The following is an 18,868-nucleotide window of genomic DNA, read 5'->3' on the forward strand; positions in this document are numbered from 1 at the left end:
ATATTGACATTTTGATCAACCCAAACTCAACAAAACAATAACATGGGATGTGTAAAACAGAAATATAACTAATGCCTAATTATGACGATTATCAAAATGACGTTCAAGCAAACTCAATAAATAAAAACAGTGACAAGACGTGTAAAACCAGTAGAGACATTTTATTTTGAACATGCTACACCTTCATATTACTGTACATGAGAGTACTGACCACAAGTGAAAACGCTGTATGTAAAGGTGATTCTCCATGAGTTGTTCTCTCTTACAGTATATTACAAAACAGAAACATTCTCAAATGACTGATATACAGTAGTTCTGCTACAGAATGGCTTGAAATCATCAGATGTAACAATATTGTGAGGAGCTTCCAAACAAATGTGCTCTGTGTGAATGGTAAAAAGATGAACTTGAAATTGTCTTTATTTATCACAAAGTCTGTTCGTCTGCAACACGTCCATACAGCAAACAATGTGTAAACATGCATTTTATCTATGTGAAGTATGTCCATTATTGTGCGCTCTGTCTAGCTATAACTATCATACTGCCAACAGACCAGGTGCAAGAGGAATCTCAGACATTCAGAAATGATTGACGATGCTGCAAAGTGAATGACTGACTTGCTCTAGGAAGACAACTTTTCAGTCAAAATCCATTATAGCTCTATAAAATACTCCCTTCAACACAAAATCAATTAAAGTACTTATTCCATGTTCCTTCATTACCTCTGTGCTATTGACACATCAGTTCCTTTGTACCACATTAACGTGTTTCCTGAATAAAAAGCAGAGAAATTCCACGACGCCCAGGTTAGAAAATTAACCCGGCTTCCTAAAATGTAGTAAAAGAAAAATCTCGCTTGGGTTGGACTATTCAGACCTTGCTCTCTGAGGTCAAATGTCAGTCGGTGGGCCTCAAGGCAGAAGTCTCAACCCTTAACCACAGATCTAGGATCAGATTACCCTACACTAAATCCTAACCTTAATGATTATGGGGCTGAATTTTTGTAAATTATCTGACCCTGGACCAGTAATTATTATAGGGCCAACTTCTACCACCTCCATTGGACAGGTCCACCGAGTCCGACCACCACTGCCCTCCTGTGGGGAAACAGAGAGATAGAGAGATTCCCATTGACATTTCCCATTGTCTTTAGTCCTCTGATAGCTTCTCTTCTCACTCTCCCCTCCCACCAACCAGCTTGCAGAAAATAGAGTCGTCTCTTTGGCACAGATCAGCAGGGGTGTCAAACTCCACCACCTTCCCAGAATGCATCACCAGCACTCTGTCGGAGTCCAAGATGGTGTTGATCCTGTTGACAGAGAAAATCAAGGTGTCAGTTTAATAAAGTATGACATCAAATTACGTTATAAATGTACCATGAAAACTTATGTTATGTATAATTCGGTATAAATGTCTACTAAAGCATTTAAGATTATTATGTAAAGTTGTGTTCACTGAATCATTTACCTATGGGCAATGGTGAGGACGGTCTTGTCTTGAAACTTCTCTCTGATTGTCTGTTGTAGCAGTTTGTCAGTCTTTTGGTCAACGCTGGCTGTAGCTTCGTCAATACACAGAATCTATAGAGAGGAAAAAATGGTTGAGAAATAAAGCCATGTTAGTTTTTTATTTCACATTTATTTCACCAGGGAGGCCAGCTGAGAACAAGTTCTCATTTACAACTGCGACCTGGCCAAGATAAAGCAAAGCAGTGCGACAAAAAACAACAACACAGAGTTACACATGGGATAAACAAAAGTACAGTCAATAACAATAGAAAAATCTATATACAGTGTGTGCAAATGTAGTAAGGAGGTAAGGCAATAAATAGGCCATAGTAGCAAAGTAATTACAATTTCGCAAATTAACACTGGAGTGATAGATGTGCAGGTGATGATGTGCAAGTAGAAATACTGGTGTGCAAAAGAGCAAAAAAAGTAAATATGGGGATGAGGTAGGTAGTTGGATGGGCTATTTACAGATGGGCTGTGTACAGCTGCAGCGATCGGTGAGCTGCTCAGATAGCTGATGCCTAAAGTTAGTGAGAGAGATATAAGTCTCCAACTTCAGCGATTTTTGCAATTCGTTCTAGTCATTGGCAGCGGAGAACTGGAAGGAAAGGCGGCCAAAGTAAGTGTTGGCTTTGGGGATGACCAGTGAGATATACCTGCTGGAGAGCGTGTTACGGGTGGGTGTTGTTATGGTGACCAGTGGGCTGTGATAAGGCGGAGCTTTACCTAGCAAAGACTTATAGATGACCTGGAGCCAGTGGGTCTGGTGCCGAATATGTAGCGAGGGCCAGCTGACGAGAGCATACGGGTCACAGTGGTGGGTGGTATATGGGGCTTTGGTGACAAAACGGATGGCACTGTGATAGAATGCATCCAGTTTACTGAGTAGAGTGTTGGAGGCTATTTTGTAAATGACATCGCCGAAGTCGAGGATCGGTAGGATAGTCAGTTTTACGAGGGTATGTTTGGCAGCGTGAGTGAAGGAGGCTTTGTTGCGAAATAGGAAGCCGATTCTAGATTTCATTTGGGATTGGAGATGCTTAATGAGTCTGGAAGGAGAGTTTACAGTCTAGCCAGACATCTAGGTATTTGTAGTTGTCCACATATTCTAAGTCAGAACCGTCCAGAGTAGTGATGCTAGTCGGGCGGGCGGGTGCGGGCAGCGATCGGTTGAAGAGCATGCATTTAGTTTTACTAGCATTTAAGAGCAGTTGGAGGCCACAGAAGGAGTGTTGTATGGCATTGAAGCTCGATTGGAGGTTTGTTAACACAGTGTCCAAAGAAGGGCCAGATGTATACAGAATGGTGTCGTCTACGTAGAGGTGGATCAAGGAATCACCCGCAGCAAGAGCGACATCATTGATGTATACAGAGAAGAGAGTCGGCCCGAGAATTGAACCCTGTGGTACCCCCATAGAGACTGCCAGAGATCCAGGCAACAGGCCCTCCGATTTGACACAATGAACTCTATCTGAGAAGTAGTTGGTGAACCAGGAGAGGCAGTCATTTGAGAAACCAAGGCTGTTGAGTCTGCCGATAAGAATACGGTGATTGACAGAGTCGAAAGCCTTGGCCAGGTCGATGAAGATGGCTGCACAGTACTGTCTTTTACCGATGGCGGTTATGATATCGTTTAGTACCTTGAACGTGGCTGAGGTGCCCCCGTGACCAGCTCGGAAACCGGATTGCACAGCGGAGAAGGTACGGTGGGATTCAAAATGGTCAGTGATCTGATTGTTAACTTGGCTTTCGAAGACTTTGGAAAGGCAGGGCAGGATGGATATAGGTCTGTAACACTTTGGGTCTAGAGTGTCACCCCCTTTGAAGAGGGGGATGACCGCGGCAGCTTTCCAATCTTTAGGAATCTCTTACGATACAAAAAAGAGGTTGAACAGACTAGTAATAGGGGTTGCAACAATGGAGGCGGATAATTTTAGAAAGAGAGGGTCCAGATTGTCTAGCCCAGCTGATTGTCTAGTAATTGATATGGAATGTTGAATTCAAAGCCATGTTAGTAATTGGTATGGATGGATGAATTCAAAGCCATGTTAGTAATCGATATGGATGATGGTGCGGGCTGGTTCTTACATTAGCTTCAGTCAGCAGAGCCCTGGCCAGACACAGCAGCTGTCTTTGTCCCAGAGAGAGAGACTTGCCCCGCTCTCCCACCTCAGCACCAAGACCACCTAAGATACACAGATGTTAGTGAGGCCACCTGACCGAACTCTTACAGACAGAAACATGAACTAATTACTACCGTCACTCTCTTCCCTCCTTCTTCTTTCACTCTCACTTGGTTTGATACCAAACGTGAAAGTAGAATTAATTTCTTACAGGTACTAGACATACTATGTTTTTTTTAAATGGGTCTAATCTAGGGCTGTTGCGGTCATGACATGTTGTGATTGTAAAGCAAATGACTGCCGGTCACACAGTAATTGACCGTTAATTAACAAACACATTTGGCATCTCCTGGCTTCCACACTGATGTAGACCTTTGGAACCTCTACATTTGAAAATGTCTAATAAATCTATGTAATATAACCTACACCATGACAATAAATCCATTATTTATTTTAGGCAGGTCTAAAGAAACATGATATGAAGAAAATGTAGTCTATTTCAGAAGAACAGAATAGCATACTCTGAGTTGTCGTTATGTTAGGCCCTGATCTGGCTTTGCCATATTGCTGTGGGATACACTAGTTCATTTAGCAGACAAGATTTGCTTAGAATTCCGTGGCATTATTTTATAGTATGAAGAATACAATTGAACATACAGTTGAAGTCGGAAGTTTACATACACTTAGGTTGGAGTCATTAAAACTAGTTTTTCCACCACTCCACAAATTTCTTGTTAACAAACTATAGTTTTGGCAAGTCGGTTAGGACATCTACTTCGTGCATGACAAGTATTTTTTCCAACAATTGTTTACAGACAGATTATTTCACTTATAATTCACTGTATCACAATTCCAGTGGGTCAGAAGTTTACATACACTAAGTTGACTGTGCCTTTAAACAGCTTGGAAAATTCCAGAAAGTTATGTCATGGCTTTAGAAGCTTCTGATAGGCTAATTGACATTATTTGAGTCAATTGGTGGTGTACCTGTGGATCTATTTCAAGGCCTACCTTCAAACTCAGTGCCTCTTTGCTTGACATCATGGGAAAATCTAAAGAAGTCAGCCAAGACCTCAGAAAAGTAATTGTAGACCTCCACAAGTCTGGTTCATCCTTGGAGCAATTTCCAAATGCCTGAAGGTACCACGTTCATCTGTACAAACAATAGCACGCAAGTATAAACACTATGGGACCATGCAGCCGTCAAACCGCTCAGGAAAGAGACTCATTGTCTCCTAGAGATGAACGTACTTTGGTGCGAAAAGGGCAAATCAATCCCAGAACAACAGCAAAGGACCTTGTGAAGATGCTGGAAGAAACAGGTACAAAAGTATCTATATCCACAGTAAAACGAGTCCTAGGTCGACATAACCTGAAAGGCCGCTCAGCAAGGAAGAAGCCACTGCTCCAAAACCGCCATAAAAAAGCCAGACTACGGTTTGCAACTGCACATGGGGACAAAGATCGTACTTTTTGGAGAAATTTCCTTTGGTCTGATGAAACAAAAATATAACTGTTTGGCCATAATGACCATCGTTATGTTTGGAGGAAAAAGGGGACCGCTTGCAAGCCGAAGAACACCATCCCAACCGTGAAGCACGTGGGTGGCAGCATCATGTTGTGGGGGTGCTTTGCTGCAGGAGGGACTGGTGCACTTCACAAAATATATGGCATCATGAGGATGGAAAATTATGTGGATATATTGAAGCAACATCTCAAGACATCAGTCAGGAAGTTAAAGCTTGGTTGCAAATGGTTCTTCCAAATGGGAAGCTTGTGGAAGGCTACCTGAAACGTTTGACCCAAGATAAACAATTTAAAGGCAATGCTACCAAATACTAACTGAGTGTAAGTAAACGTCTGACCCACTGGGAATGTGATGAAAGAAATAAAAGCTGAAATAAATCACTCTCTACTATTATTCTGACATTTCACATTCTTAAAATAAAGTGGTGATCCTAACCGACAGGGAATTTTTACTTGGATTTAAATGTCAGGAATTGTGAAAAACTGAGTTGAAATGTATTTGGCTAAGGTGTATGTAAACTTCTGACTTCAACTGTAGCTGAATAAAATAGAAAGGATGTTTTCTCCAAATGATTTCTGATGAAGTGCACACATGCAGCTATTCTGTGTTGAGGGGTTGTCTCATCGTTGTCGGTGATCAGGCTGTTGTGTCGTCAGCAAACTTAATGATGGTGTTGGAGTTGTATTTGGCCACGCAGTCGTGGGTGAACAGGGAATACAGGAGGGGACTAAGTACACCCCTGAGGGGCCCCAGTGTTAAGGATCAGCGTGGCAGACGTGTTGTTGCCTACTCTTACCACCTGGGGGCGGCCCGTCAGGAAGTCCAGGATCCAGTTGCAGAGCGAGGTGTTTAGTCCCAGAGTCCTTAGCTTAGTGATGAGCTTCGTGGGCACTATGGTGTTGAGCTGAGCTGTAGTCAATGAACAGCATTCTCACATAGGTGTTCCTTTTGTCCAGGTGAGAAAGGGCAGTGTGGAGTGAGATTGAGATTGCGTCATCTGTGGATCTGTTGGGGCGGTATGCGAATTGGAGTGGGTCTAGGGTGTCCGGGAGGATGCTGTCGATGTGAACCATGAGCACCCTTTCAAAGCACTTCATGGCTACCGACGTGAGTGCCACGGGGTGGTAATCCTTTAGGCAGGTTACCTTCGCTTCCTTGGGCACAGGGACTATGGTGGTCTGCTTGAATCTCTGCACTTAAATAGCAAATGAAGGAAACTTTTCCTGTGGTTAGCTTTAATGCCAGCCAGGTAGGCTATACTTCTGTTTTAAAGCAAAGCAATGTGTTTAATATTAGGAAAGCCTAGCTTATAGAAAGCTGATGGGATCCTCCTCTTTTTAATAGAGGCCATCAAAACACTTTTCTCGCGCAACTGCATATCCTATAGAAATGTTGCGCAACATGAGCTCATGAAGTGTTTGATTTGATTTTCGATTACATTTGCATTGATGTCAGAGTGATTAGACGGAGAATAGAGTGCTGAGTACCAGGCAGTTAGCAAGTTTGGTAGGCTACTAATGACGATCAGCCGCATCAGAGCTTGGAGAAGCTTAGTTACCATGACTAAACGGTCACGTGGAATTTGACTGCCGGTGTGGCGGTAATACGGTCACCCTAACAGCCCTAGTCTAATCATAGAATGACATATAGATGCATATATTACATATAGAATCGCTATTAATGTCATATGATTGCCGTGTCATATAACTTTTATCATGTATTAACTTTTAATGTGGCATAAAAACAACCAGTCATGAGGTTTTCACTTGATTGTGAAACAATCACTTCAAAAGGCACTCCTGTTAGCTACACACGCACGTTTGTCCACTCACAAAATAATTCCAGCATCCACAGTGCACCCGCAATTTTCTGAATGGAAAGACAAATCTGTTACAAAAAAACTAAAAGTGTAATGACATTCGTCGATTGTCATTAGGCCCACTACACTTGTAGCCTGTCTTGATGCATCCACTGCTGTACGCGTGCATCTCGGTCACTTATCTCCGCCTTGGCAACATTTTTGTGTTCTCTTCAAATCACAGCGCAATTTAGAGGGTATACGGACCGATTTCAAGACAACTCACTCATTTTCATGCAGCTGACATGCGGTAATGTTAAATAATGGTGTAATTGCATATAGTTTTCTTGGTATTTCCTTTTAATTATTGCGATGGGCCACGTTTTACCAGGACGGCATACCACCAGTATTTATTTTGTCGGGACATGGTACCGGCTTACTTTCACCCGTTTGATACCCCTCTTCTCTCCATTGGTCTCTCATTCTGTTTGTCTGTTTAATTCAACTACTCTTCCTATTTCTTATCTGCTATATCACCCTCTCATTTGCATGCTTTTTCATCATCCATCTCCCTTCTATCACCATCACAATCTCCCTCCTCTACTGGCCTCAATCCTCTCTTCCCCCTCTCTTTCTCTCCCACCCTCCCTCTTTCTCACCGATGCGGTTGATGACAGGGCTGAGGTGACAGTGTTCCAGGACCTCCAGTAGCTGGGGGTCAGGGTGACGTCCACATGGGTCCAGGTTCTCCCTCACTGTCCCTCTGAACATGAACGGGTCCTGGGGGATGATGGCCAGTTTGGACCTGCAGGGGGAGCCACAAATACAGTGTGAAAGATTGATCTGTCAACTACTCTAGATTCATGAATGAATGAAGGAACACAGATTTTTTGTAGTTCAAAATATGTAGACGTGCTCGATGAATGTCGTCACCAGATGCACAGATCACCATCATCATCCAAGTACACAATAATGTTGAGTCTAGCAGTTGGAAAAGTACAAAAAAAACATTCAAATCCATTATCATACCACCACCATACTCATCAACATCATCTCTTAATCCTCTCACCTGAGCTGGGCCAGTCCCACCTGTCTGGTGTCCACTCCGTCCAGTAAGATCTGACCCTGGTTCAGCTCCACCATGCGGAAGAGGGCCAGGAACAGGGTGGACTTTCCTGAGCCCGTCCGGCCCACCACCCCCACCTTCTCCCCAGGCCGGACCACCAGGCTCACCCCGTCCAGGGCGTTGGGCAGGCCCTCTCTGTAGGACAGCACGGCCCCACGGAACTCCACCCAACCCTGCTCCGGCCACGAGGTGGGCACCTATGGTAAAGACGGAAGTAGATGGGTCCTCAGTCATTTTACAAATGTACTTGTTTTCTATTCCCCTGAATGGCCACTTCAGTAAGAAGTAACTGACCAGGCTAAAAGACCCAAAGAACAAATAGATTTAGTAATTTTAGAAATAACATCTATCCAACACCTCATAAAGACAACCACTGAAAACCTGCCACATAACCTTCTAAAGGTCTACAGAGTGGCGTACACTTCTGACATTGAAAAAAAGGAATTGTGAAACCACCTCAATGAGGTGCAGCTGAGTGGTATGCTATAAGACACACGCCCTCACAGGACTCCTCACCTGTGGGTTGCTGTGTTGTGGCTCAGTGGGCAGGGTGGTGGAGTACTCCTCGGTGCGCTCCACACTCACCAGCTGCATCTCTGTCTGGGTGAAGCTGAAGATGAGGCCTGACAGCAGGCCTGTGATGGACAGAGCATAGGACAGGGACAGACCCACCAGACCTGGCAGGGAGAACACCCATAGGACAAACAGTCATTATTAAGGCCTAGACACAGCAAACAGGACATGTCTAGAGTATACTCAATACAAAAGAATATTGCCTTCAGAACAGCCTCAATTCGTCAGGGCATGGACTCTACAAGGTGTCAAAAGCGTTCCACAGGGATGCTGACCCATGTTGACGCCAATGCTTTCCACAATTGTGTCAAGTTGGCTGGATGCCTTTTGGGTGGTGGACCATTCTTGATATACACGGGAAACTGATGCGCATGGAAAAACCCAGCAGTGTTGCAGTTCTTGACACAAACGGTGCGCCTAGCACCTACTACAAAACCCTTTAAGGCACTTAAATATTTTGTCTTACCCATTCACCCTCTGAATGGCACACACACAATCCATGTCTCAATTTTCTCATGGCTTAAAAATCCTTTAACCTGTCTCCTCCCCTTCATCTACACTGATTGAAGTTGATTGTACAAGTGACATCAATAAGGGATCATAGCTTTCACCTGGATTCACCTGGTCAGTCTATGTCATGGAAAGAGAAGGTGTTCTTAATGTTTTCTACTCTCAGTGTACATGTACTGATACTATTTCTAGATTCTCCTCTGCAGCAGCCTCAACAACTAGTAGACATCAACAGTGTAATCTGAGTCAAGGCCTGTGTTGTGCTAGGCCTGTGCTGACTATGGGACACATGCTAACATGCTAGCTGGCTGCTCACCTGGGTCGATGGATTTGAACTGGTGCTGGACGACGGCGATCACGCCGATGCCCGTCACCACGATGACGCCGATCATCTGCAGGCGGATGTCCAGCCACTGCATGGCGGCGTTGCTAAGGAACAGACAGCGCTGGTTCTGCTCCAGGCGCCGCTCGTTCTCCTCCTCGAATCTGGAGCCACAACAGACAGAGAAGATGAACCTCCTTCCACTCAAAGGTTACCTAATTCATGCATTGACAGCAATATTTCAGCTGTAACCGCAGGCAGACAACTGTGTATTTACACTGAAATCCTATTCACTTATTTTTACATTTTCAAATATTACAGTAGTAGCCAGCACAAAAAACATGTTTTGGCTTGGACCTTGGACTGGTCCTACAGGTTAAGCAGGCTTTTGTGCCAGCTCAGCACTAACCGCTAACACCCCTGATTCAACTAGCCAAATCAAAGTTGGTAACCACAGATCTAGGTTGGCCCAAAATATCAATTCCTCATTCTAACTTTACCGTCCTCACCTGGAGGCACTGGAACTTGCTCGGATGGTACCCAGGCCACTCAGCGTCTCAGAGAAATGCGAATACACCGGCGAGAGGGTGAGGCTGCACAGACGCTTTAGGTCTCTGGATGTGTGTCGGTAGAAGCGCTGTGTGCAGTGGTAAAGCAGGCCCAGGGGCAGCAGGGGCACTAAGACCCAGGGCAGCCCGTAGCTCATCACTACCAGCATTCCCAGCAGGCCGAAGATGTTAGCCAGCAGAATGTTGAGGAAGAAAGGGAGAGTATCGTCCACGCTGTACAGGTCGGAGGAGAAGCGGTTAAGGACACGGCCCAGCGGTGTAGTGTCGAAGAAGGTAACTGTAGCCTGGATTGATATAGAGAGGCGAGTCAGGGTTAGTTAGGTGTGTTTGTACTCTATCATGGCAATGTAAATAGTAAACATTACAAACACGTGGATTAAGGTGGTCTTAGCAGTCTAAACCGCTGCCTCCCGATCACATATAGCGCTGCAGCATGGGACCAATGCCTTTTCAGCCTATATATATATATATATATATATATATATATATATATATATACACACACACACACACACACACACACACACACACAATTACAAACAGTACCCAACACTAGAAATGTATAATAATGGCTGGAATGGAGTCAATGGAGTGGTATCAACCACATGGAAACCACGTCTTTGATGTGTTTGATACCATTCCATCGACTCCATTCCAGCCATTACTATGAGCCATCTTCCCCTCAACTGCTCTCACAGCATGAGTTGAACAATGAGAATCTTTCAGAAATAAATCATATTTATGCTACAAATTTAAAATACTGCCTTTGCATGATTGAAACCATGACCATGACTAAACCAGTTTCCCGAGGGGTCAACTGAACAGAAAATGCCCACCTTGAGGACTGTGTCCAGCAGTCTGTTGTGGACGACCGATGCTGCACGGATGCCTCCATAGGCGAAGAGGAAGGCTCGGACGGCGGTGAAGATCGTGTTAGCCCCCGCAATGGAACCGTAAACTGTCAGATAGAACTTCACCTCTGAGCTCATGTTGGCGAAAGGTGTCGTTTCCATAATACTGACCGGGTACCTGGAGATAAGGGGAGAAAACACACATTTTAATATGCAATTGCTTAATAAATCTTGTCATGCGTGTGTGCTGCATCATGGATGTCTGTGGGATTTGACACCTCTATGAAACCTAATCCTTTTACTGCACAATCTAAAATATTTAGAGGCTCTGTATATAAATGTATCTAAGTATGACTTAAAGCAGTGTGGAGTCGTAAGTGGATTATATAAGAGGAATCACACTGCACATTCTGAGTAATTGGAATCTTATCTAGGGTATCAGTCCCAACGTTGTAAGAACCTCTATCTAACTTACATTAGTCTTCCAGGAGAGAATAGCAGCAGATGTGGTGAGCTGTAGGCAGGCATTAGAACACTCTGGGCGGAACCATTGTTCTTCAGGTTAGAGATCCAGTGGGACAGCCACCAGTCAGACACATTCTTAGAGGCTGAGGGACAGAGACAGCAAAATGTGCAAAACATATACAAGCCTGCAAAGGCAACAGAAGTGTGATGTGATTAAGGCACCAGGTGGTCACTGTACCTTGCATGAGGAGTAGGGACAGTAGGATGGAGACAGCCAAAGCCCCTCCTACCGCTCTCCAGTAGGCGTGGTAAACCTTCCAGGCCAGCCCGCCCACAGCCTTCTGCTCCTCCCCTGACAGTGAAGACTCCACCTCTGCAAACAGCTCATTGGACGGGCCCTGCTCCTCCTCTCGCTCAATAACATCTGATTCAAGTCAGAATGCACATAAAAACACCTGGCAATTTTTCCATACAGTAGTCCACCACTCAATTCAAGATGTAGAAAGTAATTAAATGGAGCTTCGTTCCTCTGCATCAGTGATATTAGCACTGTGTCGCAAGCAATATATTCCAAAAACACAATGCTAAGAGACATTAATGACTACTGGTACCTTTCTCCTTTGCATTACTGTCATTCTTCCGGTTCTTGGGCACTGCTTCTACTAAAGGAAGGACCTCTTCAGGTGTACCTATTTAAAACGAATGAGAAGGACATACAGAGTTTATTCAGACATATAAATGTGTTAACACAGAAAAGTAATTCATTATTCCATTATCAATTGAAGAACATAAGGCCAGAGTTCACTACCAGTTTTAATAATTGTTCCATTGTCCATGAGAATCACCACATCAGCTTTGTCCACAAACTCTATGCGGTGGGTGCAAAGGATTCTGGTCTTGCTCCTGAGGATTCCCATGATGCATCTCTCCATGAGGTGATGGGCCACGTCAGTGTCTACTGCTGCCAGTGGATCGTCCAGGAGGAAAATGTCTTTCTCCTTGTATGTTTAAAAGAGAGAGGGGGAGTATGCAGATGTGTGCAAGAGAGATAAAGACAAAAAGAGAAATTGACATTCAGTACAAAAATATAATCATTGAATGTTTTCTGCTATCCAAACTCCTAACCTGGTAAAAGCTTGCTTGTTAAATAAAGTTGGAGATTCACTGAAACACAGTCTCTGTCTTTTCTAGATGGCTGTTGTGCTACCATGGATTCTGGTGAGGACTCTTACCATGTAAACAGCTCTGGCCAAGGCCAGGCGAGCTTTCTGTCCTCCACTCAGATTAACTCCGTTCTCTCCCACCTCGGTCCTGTCCCCATTAGGCAGAATCTGGACAAACAAGACAATTCAGTCAAATACTTTCATATGCACCGAGTTTGGAATTTGTGTTTATAACAGTCATTGGATATATCACAAATATATTAGGGGTTGTCAAGTAAAGCTTGTACTTGGCCAAAATAAAATGGAACGAGGGAGAACGGTAGCATTGAGGTTGTCTGTGAGGATAAGAGAGATTGAAGTAGAGACAGAAACAAATAAAGAGAGTTAAAAAGAAAAAGAGAGATGGTGAGTCTCACATTGATGTCGTCTGTGAGTGCACAGGCCTCCACCACGGCCTGGTAGAAGGAACTGTTGTAGTCTCTGCCAAACAGAATGTTGTCCCGAACTGTTGCATGCTGGATCCACGGCTCCTGAGCGGCTAGACCAAACCCATTCTCCCTGCCCTGGACGTATACAACACCTGCACGCCTACAGAGGGAAGTAATAACTCAATGATAGATCCAAAAAGGTCATTGAAATAAACAAACAAAACAAATTTACTTGAGCTTTGTAAACTTAGTAAATGAGGCGATGAGCATTACCTGTTGAGTTCTCCAGTGATGGCTGCCAGTAACGAGCTCTTCCCACAGCCCACCTTGCCCACCACAACAACTAGGGATCCCTGACGGACAAGAAAAAAAGCATTACAACATTGCAGTGATTAGATGGTAGACCCCATGATTTACACACTGTATAGGTTACATAGTTTGTGATGCAGGGTACACACCTTAGTGATGGTGAGGTTGAGGCTATGGAGCAGCAGACTTCCTTTGGTGGATTCAGTCTCAGAGCCTGTATCTCCCTCTGTGGGGTGGTCTGGCCCCCCAGGCCCCTGCCATGAGAATGTGCCCTGACTCATCACAATGGTGTCCTGGGGGTCCTCAGAGGCCACTGTAAGTTGGAGCCACAAAGTCAATGAAAAACATTCATACACATATTTGCATATCTCACTTTCATAGACAGAGTTATTGCACATGTATTAATTAATAATGTATGTACAAGCAAAATGTTCTTTATTTATGCTGCGCACGCACATATACACACACACCTACCATGACTGAAGTATGCATCGAGGTCCTGGTTGGGCAGCTTGAGGAAGCGTTGGATGCGGTCCAGGGACACCTTGGCCTCCAGGGTACCGTTGAGGACCCAGGGGAAGCTGTTGAGGGGGAGAATCAGCATGCCCACTAGAGCCAGTGTGGTGAACACCTGCAATGGGGGAGGGAAAGTGTCCCTATTCGAATTAGTCTCATGTACCCACATCCTCATTGTGTTCCTGGGTATCAGCTAGTAGGTCTTTCAACAGTTAATACGTCTCTTCCCATGTCCATTTTGGCATAGCCACCACTTGGAATGTTCTAACCGAAACATTACTTCATACAAGGTGGTATGCTAGTGAGGACATTGGAACAGATTGATTGCAAAATAGTTTGCTCACATTTAAAAGCGAAGCGCTCTAGTTTCACAAAATGAAACATGCCTACCTTGGCTGCAGTGAGCTCATGGCCGAGCAGCACGTATGTGACGAAGGTGATGATAGATATGACTACGGGTAGAGCTCCCCAGGTGTACACACACAGAGCATCCAGGTACTTAATGGCCTTGAGGTGGGACAGCTCTTGCCTCCGACAAGCTGCTATCTTCTGGGCAAAGTAGGCCTCCCAGTTGTAGAACTTGATGACTCGTATTCCAAAGAGGACCTCTGTCATTAGCTGGAAGGCAAGGACAGGGCAAACAGACGACATTGAATGAGTTCACATCTCACATCTGATATCAAAGTATTTTAATATAAAAGCTGTAGGACTAGGTCTACAAGAACCCGTACAGTATGTATGAAGTTGTATAATGCAATTACTACGTTATAACTACTTAATAGTACTACTCTAAACATAATAGTGTCCATATTGATGTTTGCTATGGTTGGTGTGTTAAGATAAAAGTCAAAGATAGCCAAAGCCATAGAGAATTTCTCACCTTGACACGACTATCCTTATGTGTGAGCATGTGCTTGTTATTCTCCATGATCTTCGAGGCCAGCACCTTATTGAGCGGCACCAGCAGCAGAGCCACACCCAGTCCTCCTAGGAAGGCCACGCCCACCTGCAGGTAGAGCAGGTAGAGGGCAATAGAGAACTGGAAGGGCAGACTCCACATCTCGTGGAAACTGTTGAAGAAGTTGACCACGCGGTCCGTGTCTGTGCTCATGAAGTTGACCACCTCACCCAAGGTGAACCGTGCCGCCAGGCCGCCGCCGTTGACCCGCAGTGCTTTGCCGTAGATGGAGGAGACAAGGGCGGCGCGCGCCGAGAGTGAGACCTTTGAGACCTCAAAGACGAAGAGGTTCCGGATGAGGGCGGAAAATAAGGTGCTGAAGAAGAGGCCTGTGGCACACCAGGCCCCCCGGCTGACGGGGGCCCCCTCCTCCTCCATGTAGGTCACCAGGCTGCTGAGGAGCAGGGGCCCCGCAAAGCCCAGCATGTTGCCCGCTAGCTTCAGCACACCAAGCAGGTAGTAGCGCAGCCCGAAGGCTTTGTGCAACACTTTTAACAGTCCTACCTCCACTGCTATACCAGATAGTTCCTCCTGGAGGGGTGAAGTCCATGTTCCATTCTGTAGGCTCATGTTTGCAGGCCTGGGTGTAGTGTTCCCTCTCTGTGTTGCTGCCCGCTGTTGGCAGTCCTCCCAGCAGCGGAGGAAGTGTCGGCGCACTGCGCTTGTGCGCAGTCTCCGAGGAAGGAGATAGACATCGCATGGCCTCTCCAGCTCCCCGCGCCGCCCGCGCCTCAGCAGAGGGTTCAACCACAGGTACAGCAGGCGGGAGATGCAGCCACTGCCATCCTCTGCCACCATCTCTCCCGTTTCCTGGTAGGAACTCTCTGGGATGAGGAGAGAGCTGTCTGCATCATTGACGGACATGGAGGTGTAACTCCCTTCACCGACGCAGGGAGCAGCGAAGGCCAGGAGATAGACCAGGAGAGGGAGTCCCCGGGCGGCTGCGAGCACCAGCCGTGCCACTCTAAGGGGCTCCGCCAGGTCCAGGTAGGTGGTATCCTGGGCGTAATCCAGCAGGGTGACCACCAGGTTAGGGATAGGCAACAGCACCAGCAGTAGTAACATAGAGGGACCCCTGGTTCTTCTATGGATGGACCTCTGGAGGACAAGCAGGGCCCCAAAGTGGACCAGCCAGGACAGAATGGCACATCCATCAGCCAGGACGTCCAGGTACATGTCCCCCCGGTGGAGGAGGGCCACCAGGACCAAGTCCCCCACAAAGAACAGGGCCACCAGCAGGGCCGAGACCAACCTGAGGCCCCAGCCACATGGGGGAGAGGACCGGAGGAGGCTGCATCTGTGTAATGCAAAAGGATAAAATGGTAGATGAGCTGTCTGAAATATGGCCTGGCTAGATATAATAACTGATAAAGATGCCGATCTACAGAATGGGATCCAGTACAGACATGAACTAGACATGAACTTACTGTTCTGGAGGTAGAAATCATGCATCTTCATTTTACCTAGGTACATGTAGGTACAATATGCGGGCCTGTATCACATGCTACTGTATGTGCTGTAGGATTAATAGTGGCCAGAATGTTCTAGCCTACGCCTTGTGATTTTGTGAGCGGCCTGACTGTGACCTAACGTTACCTCTGAGCACTCAGGTAGCAGGCACTGAAGACGGCCACCACAGCGTGAGCCAGGGCTCCCAGAACCAGCTGGTTAAAACAGGGGCTGATGGCTCCATCCCGCCACACTGGGAACGGGTCAAGGGTGTCCGTGTGGCACAGGCCAGAGATTAACTCACTGGGGCCAAAATCAGCCACCACACCTCTCCCCATTCTCCAAGCATCTGGGGAAAAGATATCTACACAACTTACACTACCATTCAAAAGTTTGGGGTCACTTAGAAATGTCCTGGTTTTTGAAAGAAATGCACATTGTATTTGTCCATTAAAATAACATCAAATTGATCAGAAATACAGTGTAGACATTGTTAATGTTGTAAATGACTAGTAGCTGGAAACGGACGATTTTTTATGGATTATCTACATAGGCGTACAGAGGCCCATTATCAGCAACAGAACGGCAGAATGGTGAACTTACTAAATGAAATGAGAGTTTGACTGAGTGATAATAGGTTGCTTCTTGTGAAAGTATTTCTGTCTGGATTTTAATGATTTGTATGGGAATGGCACGTTGTGTTAGCTAATCTAAGTTGATCATTTTAAAAGGCTAATTGATCATTAGAAAAACCTTTTGCAATTATGTTAGCACAGCTGAAAACTGTTGTTCTGATTAAAGAAGCAATAAACTGGCCTTCTTTAGAGTAGTTGAGTATCTGGAGCATCATTTGCAGGTTCGATTACAGGCTCAAAATAACCAGAAACAAATAACTTTCTTCTGAAACTCGTCAGTCTATTCTTGTTCTGAGAAATGAAGGCTATTCCATGCGAGAAATTGCCAAGAAACTGAAGATCTCATACAACACTGTGTACTACTCCCTTCACAGAACAGCGCAAACTGGCCCTAACCAGAATAGAAAGACGAGTGGGAGGCCCCAGTGCACAACTGAGCAAGAGGACAAGTACATTAGAGTGTCTAGTTTGAGAAACAGACGCCTCATAAGTCCTCAACTGGCAGCTTCATTAAATAGTACCAGCTAAACACCAGTCTCAACATCAACAGTGAAGAAGTGACTCTGGGATGCTGGCCTTCTAGGCAGAGTTCCTCTGTCCAGTGTCTGTGTTCTTTTTCCCATCTTAATCTTTTATTTTTATTGGCCCATCTGAGATATGGCTTTTTCTTTGCAACTCTGCCTAGAAGGCCAGCATCCCGGAGTCACCTCTTCACTGTTGACTTTGAGACTGGTGTCAGTGGAACACAGGAGTGATGGTTGCTGATAATGGGCCTCTGTACACCTATGTAGATTGTCCATTAAAAATCTGCCGTTTCCAGCTACAATAGTCATTTACAACATTAACAATGTCTACACTGTATTTCTGATCAATTTGATGTTATTTTAATGGACAAATTTTTTTGCTTTTCTTTCAAAAACAAGAACATTTCTTAGTGACCCAAAACTTTTGAACGGTAGTGTATGTAATTAGTTTTTTAACGTGACTGATTTAAATATGCAGTTGACTACAACTAGACCTACCTGTGTTTAGCTCGTCAAACAGGTTGGGCTTTTAATGAGGGTGAATTTAAATAGGCTACAGCACAGTTCTGTACTAGCTAGCTACACTACATATAGCTAAATGATTTGTTTTAAGAAATGTGTTTGTCTCTCAATAAGCAGTCTACTGTCAACTCATTTGAGGCCTCTATGATTCAGTTGCACATGGTTTAGCTAGCTGTCATATTCTACTGGTCAGCCACACTTGCTTGGGGAGAACATTTGTAAACATTGGGATGAGGGGCTAGCAAATCTCTCAACAGCAGCGTGTTATTGTTCGTCAAGTTAATTAAACATTGCCTTTTGCATGATATAAAGCGTATATATGGCAAGACTCTCTCTGCAACTTGGGATAACACAATTGTCAATATAAAGTTAAATACCTGTTTTACAGCTTTGGATTTATGGGGGAATGTAGCATTTGGTGGCGGAGCATCAGCAGTGTGACAACTTCCGGTGACGAGACGTAGACGTTTTTCTCCAAAGCATAGGTCGCGTACGCAATTCTATACAAAATGTATAAAGATTAGAATGAAGTTACAATAACTTTCTAGATTAGAAATCCAAATGAAAAACATATTTTCGCCCAAAAAATGAACTAATGTAATCAAAAACAACATTAAAACACTTAGATTTTCAGGCTACACCATAAATACAACAATAAAACAATGTATGGTTATTAGTTACATTGAGCATAAAAGACACAGGAGGCTTCTCTATATGGAATGTTTTTTTTATTCCGTATCAGAAATATCAGTAAGAAAAGTCCTATAAAAGACATGTAGGTATGTCTTTAAAATATAAAAGACGTGTAAAACTCACAAAGTTGAATAGTTTACAAATAATAAAATGTTTTTCTTTTTAAATATAATTAAACTGCAGGTGAACAGAATATTATTTGGTGACAGACATATTCAGAGGCTATCAATACTATGAAGGCCTACATTGAAAATAAGACATACTATTGGACAAGCTCTACATTGTGTTTGGTTTG

The 18,868-nt window shown here is 44.6% G+C and overlaps 1 protein-coding gene across 2 annotated transcripts; it reads right to left on the reverse strand.

The window, feature by feature from the left end:
* Positions 1 to 142: 142 nt before the first annotated feature.
* On the reverse strand, positions 143 to 18,382 carry LOC106564741 (ATP-binding cassette sub-family C member 10). Of its 2 annotated transcripts, none has more exons than XM_014131052.3 (22): positions 18,258 to 18,382; positions 16,347 to 16,548; positions 14,673 to 16,047; positions 14,183 to 14,410; positions 13,751 to 13,907; positions 13,426 to 13,589; positions 13,241 to 13,320; positions 12,956 to 13,127; positions 12,609 to 12,707; positions 12,185 to 12,374; positions 11,988 to 12,065; positions 11,615 to 11,800; positions 11,387 to 11,519; positions 10,897 to 11,089; positions 10,001 to 10,344; positions 9,486 to 9,655; positions 8,603 to 8,763; positions 8,030 to 8,283; positions 7,620 to 7,765; positions 3,600 to 3,697; positions 1,468 to 1,580; positions 143 to 1,309 (listed from the first exon to the last, which is right to left on the reverse strand). In XM_014131052.3, exons 2-22 carry the CDS (start codon positions 16,535 to 16,537, stop codon positions 1,174 to 1,176), a joined length of 4,668 nt encoding a protein of 1,555 aa, XP_013986527.2. In that variant the 5' UTR covers positions 16,538 to 16,548; positions 18,258 to 18,382; the 3' UTR covers positions 143 to 1,173. The 2 variants fall into 2 exon arrangements, with proteins under 2 accessions (XP_013986527.2, XP_013986526.2); XM_014131051.3 differs by having other exon boundaries at positions 16,347 to 16,563.
* Positions 18,383 to 18,868: the final 486 nt, after the last annotated feature.

This window comes from Salmo salar, chromosome 12 (assembly GCF_965601325.2).
Source record: "Salmo salar chromosome 12, fSalSal1, whole genome shotgun sequence".
Classification (NCBI taxonomy): domain Eukaryota; kingdom Metazoa; phylum Chordata; class Actinopteri; order Salmoniformes; family Salmonidae; genus Salmo; species Salmo salar.